The sequence below is a fragment of the Equus asinus genome, chromosome X (genome assembly GCF_041296235.1).
Source record: "Equus asinus isolate D_3611 breed Donkey chromosome X, EquAss-T2T_v2, whole genome shotgun sequence".
Taxonomy (NCBI): domain Eukaryota; kingdom Metazoa; phylum Chordata; class Mammalia; order Perissodactyla; family Equidae; genus Equus; species Equus asinus.
In genome coordinates this window covers 658,221-667,500 of record NC_091820.1, presented here as the reverse complement: position 1 = coordinate 667,500, position 9,280 = coordinate 658,221, and the positions used below count along the sequence as shown (strand labels likewise).

The 9,280-nt window shown below is 38.8% G+C and overlaps 1 protein-coding gene across 3 annotated transcripts in view; it reads right to left on the bottom strand.

Moving 5' to 3' along the window:
• Nucleotides 1-9,280, bottom strand: part of ASMT (acetylserotonin O-methyltransferase) — a 44,853-nt gene that overhangs the window by 8,558 nt on the left and 27,015 nt on the right. Inside the window, exon 8 of one of the 3 annotated variants that reach the window (XM_070501952.1) lies at nucleotides 3,551-3,634. The exons of the other annotated variants lie outside the window; for them this stretch is intronic. Within the exon in view, the coding sequence (XP_070358053.1) occupies nucleotides 3,551-3,634 (84 nt within the window). The remainder of the gene's footprint in view (nucleotides 1-3,550; nucleotides 3,635-9,280) is intronic. 3 annotated transcript variants of the gene reach the window in all.

The following is a 9,280-nucleotide window of genomic DNA, read 5'->3' as shown; positions in this document are numbered from 1 at the left end:
TAGCGTTGCATTATCACCCAATGTATGAAATAAATAGCCGTCGACCCATACGGCTATAAATATGTGACTGAAAAGGTTCATACTGCAGGGGAAGAGTGGATAATTGGGTCGACATTCCACCCTCAAGCAGATGGAGCGTCAATTCCCGCTCTCCAAGTCTGGGCTGCCGATAGCAAACTTTGTTCCATTAAAATTTTCCCAGCTATCCGTCTCTAACTACCCACGTGGTCTTCTTCTTTTTTTTTTTTTTTTCATTATTATACATCAGTTTCCGTATAGACGGCATCGTGTTCACCACCAATAGTCTAGTTTTTCTCCGTCACCCTACGCTGGTGCCCCATCACCCGTTTTACTCTTCCCATAGGTCCTTCCTGTCTGGTAATCACTAATCTGTTCTCTTTATCTGTATGTTTCTTATCTTCCCCATATGACTGAAATCATGTGGGGTTTGTCCTTCTCCGTCTGACTTATTTCACTCAGCGTAATACCCTCCAGGTCCTTCCATGTTGTTGCGAGTGTCATGATTTTGTCTTTTTTATGGCTGAGTAATATTCCATTGTGTGCGTTTATACCATATATATATTTGGTATTTATATATATATACACACACCATATATACACCATATATATATACACCATATATATATATACACACACCATATATACACCATATATATACACACACCATATATACACCATATATATACACCATATATATACACACACCATATATACACCATATATACACCATATATATACACCACATATATACACCATATATATATATATACACCATATATACACCATATATATACACACACCATATATATATACACCATATATATACACCATATATATACACCATATATACACCATATATATACACACACACCATATATACACCATATATATACACCATATATATACACACACCATATATACACCATATATATACACCATATATATACACCATATATATACACCATATATATACACACACACCATATATACACCATATATATACACCATATATATACACCATATATATACACCATATATATACACCATATATATACACCATATATATACACCATATATATACACACACACCATATATACACCATATATATACACCATATATATACACCATATATATACACACACACCATATATACACCATATATATACACCATATATATACACACACCATATATACACCATATATACACCATATATATACACCACATATATACACCATATATATATATATACACCATATATACACCATATATATACACACACCATATATATATACACCATATATATACACCATATATATACACCATATATATACACCATATATACACCATATATATACACACACACCATATATACACCATATATATACACCATATATATACACACACCATATATACACCATATATATACACCATATATATACACCATATATATACACACACACCATATATACACCATATATATACACCATATATATACACCATATATATACACCATATATATACACCATATATATACACCATATATATACACCATATATATACACACACACCATATATACACCATATATATACACCATATATATACACCATATATATACACACACACCATATATACACCATATATATACACCATATATATACACACACCATATATACACCATATATACACCATATATATACACCACATATATACACCATATATATATATACACCATATATACACCATATATATACACACACCATATATATATACACCATATATATACACCATATATATATATACACACACCATATATATACACACACCATATATACACCATATATACACCATATATATACACCACATATATACACCATATATATATATATACACCATATATACACCATATATATACACACACCATATATATATACACCATATATATACACCATATATATATATACACACACCATATATACACCATATATATACACACACCATATATATATACACCATATATATACACCATATATATACACACACACCATATATACACCATATATATACACACACCATATATACACCATATATACACCATATATATACACCACATATATACACCATATATATATATATACACCATATATACACCATATATATACACACACCATATATATATACACCATATATATACACCATATATATACACCATATATATACACACACACCATATATACACCATATATATACACCATATATATACACACACCATATATACACCATATATACACCATATATATACACCACATATATACACCATATATATATATACACCATATATACACCATATATATACACACACCATATATATATACACCATATATATACACCATATATATATATACACACACCATATATATACACACACCATATATACACCATATATACACCATATATATACACCACATATATACACCATATATATATATATACACCATATATACACCATATATATACACACACCATATATATATACACCATATATATACACCATATATATACACCATATATATACACCATATATATACACCATATATATACACCATATATATACACCATATATATACACCATATATATACACACACACCATATATACACCATATATATACACCATATATATACACACACCATATATACACCATATATACACCATATATATACACCACATATATACACCATATATATATATATACACCATATATACACCATATATATACACACACCATATATATATACACCATATATATACACCATATATATACACCATATATATACACCATATATACACCATATATATACACACACACCATATATACACCATATATATACACCATATATATACACCATATATATACACCATATATATACACCATATATATACACACACACCATATATACACCATATATATACACCATATATATACACACACCATATATACACCATATATACACCATATATATACACCACATATATACACCATATATATATATACACCATATATACACCATATATATACACACACCATATATATATACACCATATATATACACCATATATATATATACACACACCATATATATACACACACCATATATACACCATATATACACCATATATATACACCACATATATACACCATATATATATATATACACCATATATACACCATATATATACACACACCATATATATATACACCATATATATACACCATATATATATATACACACACCATATATACACCATATATATACACACACCATATATATATACACCATATATATACACCATATATATACACACACACCATATATACACCATATATATATATACACACACCATATATATACACACACCATATATATATATACGTCCTCCCCCCGAGACCGTCATGGTGGGCGAATGCAGGACAGAAGGCCACCCGTCCCCTGAGCGTCACACACCCCCACCGTTCCCGTCCCGCTCACCCGCATCCTCCTGCGCTCGTGCCGAGACGAGGCTGCCCGGGACCACCCACTCCACGGGGCGCCCGGGTTTCTTCCTCACATCTCCTGTTGAAAACACGGTCGGACACAGCGATGGTAGTCACTGATTCCATCTCTACAACTATTCGGTTATTTATTCCACTTATGCAATTATTCAGTTATTTATTCCACTTCTGCAACTATTCAATTATTTATTCCATTTCTCCAATTATTCAGTTATTTATTCCATTTCTACAACTATTCACTTATTTATTCCATTTCTACAATTATTCAGCTATTTATTCCACTTCTGCAACTATTCAATTATTTATTCCATTTCTACAACTATTCGGTTATTTATTCCATTTCTACAATTATTCAGCTATTTATTCCACTTCTGCAACTATTCAATTATTTATTCCATTTATGCAATTATTCAGTTATTTATTCCATTTCTGCAACTATTCAGTTATTTATTCCGTTTCTACAACTATTCAATTATTTATTCCACTTCTGCAACTATTCAATTATTTGTTCCATTTCTACAACTATTCAATTACTTATTCCATTCCTACAACTATTCAATTATTTATGCCATTCCTGCAACTATTCAATTATTTATTCCATTTCTACAACTATTCAATTATTCCATTTATACAAGTATACAATTATTTCAGTTATACAATTATTATTATTCCATTTCTACAATTATTTGTTCCATTTCTGCAACTATTCAGTTATTTATTCCATTTATACAACTACTTAGTCATTGGAAGAACCAAATATGGAGGGGAAAAAAAAACAGAAAAAAAGCAGAAATGTTAGGTAAGTGCATTACAACGCTAGGGTCAAGAGTGTCCCCCCCCCACCCCTCGCCATCATTCACATCCACCCGGAACCTCAGAATCTGCCCTGATTTGGAAATGAAATCTTTGCACATTGGGAACATCCTACAACACACCCTGTCTATGCAGCAAGGGGAGCTGTTTGGGGTGAGGGACGAAGACCTCCCCGGTGGGGCCTGATGGTTGACTCCTTGACGTTGAAATAGGACCATTCCGATGCGGGTGGTTCCCAAGATGAACCCGGAGGGCAAGGAGCTATTTTCAAGCCATCTCGCACCCTCCCATCCAGGTGGGGGTCTGCTGGTGAATTGTCCTCCCACCGGTTCACGCCCCAGTTGACCCATCTCTGGTCATAGTCGGAGAAGCATGAGCACCAACTGCGTTCTTGTCGCCCACGCGCCAACGGGATCCTTTCGGCAGACACCGACAGACTTCATGGGGACAGCGGGTGGCTGTAGAATGTCGGAGCAACCAACTGTAGATCCTGCACACCCGACATGATTAATGGCGGAGGAAGTCTTTGCAGAGAGAAATGGGGTCGTTCCCCCAGAAGACAGGCCATCTGGCTGCCTTTGGAACCAGCAAAAACAAGAGTCGTCCCCGGCACTCTGTGTCTTGGTCATCTGGGGCTCCCATCATCTTGATGGGACATTTGGTCCCGTCCAGAGCGTCCATGAGACACTTGGTCCATGATACATCTGGTCTACACCAAAGGTCCTTGAAATCTGGTCCCGTCCAGAGCGTCCATGAGACACTTGGTCCATGATACATCTGGTCTACACCAAAGGTCCTTGAAATCTGGTCCCGTCCAGAAGGTCCATGAGACACTTGGTCCATGATACATCTGGTCTACACCAAAGGTCCTTGAAATCTGGTCCCGTCCAGAGCGTCCATGAGACGCTTGGTCCATGATACATCTGGTCTACACCAAAGGTCCTTGAAATCTGGTCCCGTCCAGAGCGTCCATGAGACACTTGGTCCATGATATACCTGGTCTACACCAAAGGTCCTTGAAATCTGGTCCCGTCCAGAACGTCCATGAGACGCTTGGTCCATGATACATCTGGTCTACACCAAAGGTCCTTGAAATCTGGTCCCGTCCAGAGCGTCCATGAGACACTTGGTCCATGATATATCTGGTCTACACCAAAGGTCCTTGAAATCTGGTCCCGTCCAGAGCGTCCATGAGACACTTGGTCCATGATATACCTGGTCTACACCAAAGGTCCTTGAAATCTGGTCCCGTCCAGAACGTCCATGAGACGCTTGGTCCATGATACATCTGGTCTACACCAAAGGTCCTTGAAATCTGGTCCCATCCAGAGCGTCCATGAGACACTTGGTCCATGATATATCTGGTCTACACCAAAGGTCCTTGAAATCTGGTCCCGTCCAGAGCGTCCATGAGACACTTGGTCCATGATATATCTGGTCTACACCAAAGGTCCTTGAAATCTGGTCCCGTCCAGAGCGTCCATGAGACACTTGGTCCATGATACATCTGGTCTACACCAAAGGTCCTTGAAATCTGGTCCCGTCCAGAACGTCCATGAGACGCTTGGTCCATGATACATCTGGTCTACACCAAAGGTCCTTGAAATCTGGTCCCGTCCAGAGCGTCCATGAGACACTTGGTCCATGATACATCTGGTCTACACCAAAGGTCCTTGAAATCTGGTCCCGTCCAGAAGGTCCATGAGACGCTTGGTCCATGATACATCTGGTCTACACCAAAGGTCCTGGAAATTTGGTCCCGTCCAGAACGTCCATGAGACGCTTGGTCCATGATCTGTTGGGTCCACAATGAAAGTCCTAGAAATCTGGTCCCATCCAGAACATCCATAAGACACTTGGTCCATGATACATCTGGTCTACACCAAAGGTCCTTGAAATCTGGTCCCGTCCAGAAGGTCCATAAGACACTTGGTCCATGATACATCTGGTCTACACCAAAGGTCCTTGAAATTTGGTCCCGTCCAGAACATCCATGAGATGCTTGGTCCATGATACATCTGGTCTACACCAAAGGTCCTTGAAATCTGGTCCCGTCCAGAGCATCCATGAGACACTTGGTCCATGATACATCTGGTCTACACCAAAGGTCCTTGAAATCTGGTCCCGTCCAGAGCGTCCATGAGACACTTGGTCCATGATACATCTGGTCTACACCAAAGGTCCTTGAAATCTGGTCCCGTCCAGAGCGTCCATGAGACACTTGGTCCATGATGTATTGGGTCTACACCAAAGGTCCTTGAAATCTGGTCCTGTCCACATTTGATCCACATCAATAAGTCCTTCATGTCTGGTCATACTTGGTCCTGTCCAAAACGTCTATGGAGACATTTGTTCCGCCCCAAAAGGTCCTTCGTATTTCGTGCTCCTCTAAGACCATTTGGCGTGGACTGAATACTCTCATGGCCCGCGCTCACTGCCTCCCGTTTCTGCAGACGCTCCCTCCTTCCTCGTGTCGTCTCCCACCATCTTGTCTCCACAAGTCGCTGCCCGTCCGCCAAGGCTCTTCCCGAGGGCAAATTCTTGTCAAGATTATGACTCCTCCCTTCAGGTCCAAACTCCAATTAAAACGACCGGCTGTTCAAACAGGGGGAAATCAGTGTCCACCCTGAAAAGCAGCTTGGGGATGGCGCTCCGATACCCAAAACGTGGAAGGGTGTTAGCTGGACGTGGCTCAGCATAAAACAGAGCAAAACACAAACCAGAGTTATTGAAAAAGGAAGAACAGATTTTAGTTAAAAAAAAAATATATATATATGATACATAAGATTTCCAAGATTCAGAGGAAATTGGAACATTGGATTCTAAGAAATGAGCAAACTGACATAAAATGGTCTGCACAAAATAGAAAAAAAATACCATGACTGCTGAGTTAAAAATATCGATGTGGGCAGTTTGCACTCTGAGAAATCAGATTTTGGGAAAACAGAAAACCGACAATGAGAGAATGTTTCCGGCATGCAGAGGAAAGCATAAAACGCTGGGGGGAGAAGCCAAATAAGAGGAAAATAGCGATATTGAGATAATTTCCGAAATCCAACTTGTGAGAAGGAGCATTTTCTCTCAAGGAATTTGGGATCGAGGGGTCGGAAGCGATCATTATAGAAATGACAGAAGATGAGTATTGTCAGACGTAAAAACTGAAAAGTGACGATATGCGGAGTTCTCAGTGAAAACTGGAAAGAGAACGAGTTCTGGACATGGTGGTGGAACTTGTCCAAAAAAAAAAAAACGATAAAATAAAATTCCACAAATAGTCACTCTGTTTCACTCCATCATCGTGCAGGGCTGGAAAGTCACCTGGCAGATGGGAAACCGATTTCTACATAAACGAGTGAATATTGCCCGGAAATAGATTTCTCCCCTAAATCAGGCTGTTTTGGGTCACGGTCTCGATTCTCGCCTCCAGAGCCGTCAGACGATGTCAAGAGGCTTTCTTCTTAATCCAGCCTTCAAAAAACATCAAAAAAAAAAAAAACCAAGAGTGAGACATTATAAGTCTCAAATATTTTTGCTAAACTCAGGGGGCACCCGGCTCAAACCCGTGTTCGGATCCATCACGCCGTGTGGGACAGGAACCAATACCTTTAACGGGGATTTTCTGACTTGGGGACCAAACGGTTTGCGTATTCCTTCTCTGAGGGACGAAAACGAGATTAGTCGATCGAAATCGGTTCGATTTGGTGCTCCTCCGAGCGTGGGAAATGCCGTTCCACGTCAAAATTTAGAATATGGAAAGTCTTTTTAAGAATTAGACTATTTGCTGAAAATCCCTTTACCTGGCGCGTGCCGCCAAAAATTGTGCTTCTTCGAGAAAGAGGCCCGAGGCGAGCGATGGTGGGAACCCGGCGTCCGCAACTCGGCTGAAATGTCTCATCTTTTGTGATTTCAGAAATTTCAGCGTCGTCCCTTTACCTCAAGGAGGACCCTACTCAGTAGTTAGAAAGTGGAACCGTGATCAAGACGAGTGGTAGTAGTAGGAGGAGGAGGAGTTGTAGGAGTAATAGCAGGAGTAGTAATTGTCATTGTAGTTAGTAGGAGTAGGAGTAGGAGTAGTAATAGTAGGAGTAGTAACTGTCATTGTGGTAGCTAGTAGTAGTAGTAGCAGTAGGAGGAGTAGTAATAGTAGGAGTAGTAATTGTCATTGTAGTTAGTAGTAGGAGGAGCAGGAGTAGTAATAGTAGGAGTAGTAACTGTCATTGTGGTAGCTAGTAGTAGTAGGAGCAGGAGTAGTAATAGTAGGAGTAGTAATTGTCATTGTAGTTAGTAGTAGGAGGAGCAGGAGTAGTAATAGTAGGAGTAGTAACTGTCATTGTGGTAGCTAGTAGTAGTAGGAGCAGGAGTAGTAATAGTAGGAGTAGTAATTGTCATTGTAGTAGTTAGTAGTAGTAGGAGCAGGAGTAGTAATAGTAGGAGTAGTAACTGTCATTGTGGTAGCTAGTAGTAGTAGTAGCAGTAGGAGGAGTAGTAATAGCAGGAGTAGTAATTGTCATTGTAGTAGTTAGTAGTAGTAGTAGCAGTAGGAGGAGTAGTAATAGTAGGAGTAGTAACTGTCATTGTAGTAGCTAGTAGTAGTAGTAGCAGTAGGAGGAGTAGTAATAGTAGGAGTAGTAATTGTCATTGTAGTTAGTAGGAGTAGGAGTAGGAGTAGTAATAGTAGGAGTAGTAACTGTCATTGTAGTAGCTAGTAGTAGTAGTAGCAGTAGGAGGAGTAGTAATAGCAGGAGTAGTAATTGTCATTGTAGTTAGTAGGAGTAGGAGTAGGAGTAGTAATAGTAGGAGTAGTAACTGTCATTGTGGTAGCTAGTAGTAGTAGGAGCAGGAGTAGTAATAGCAGGAGTAGTAATTGTCATTGTAGTTAGTAGGAGTAGGAGTA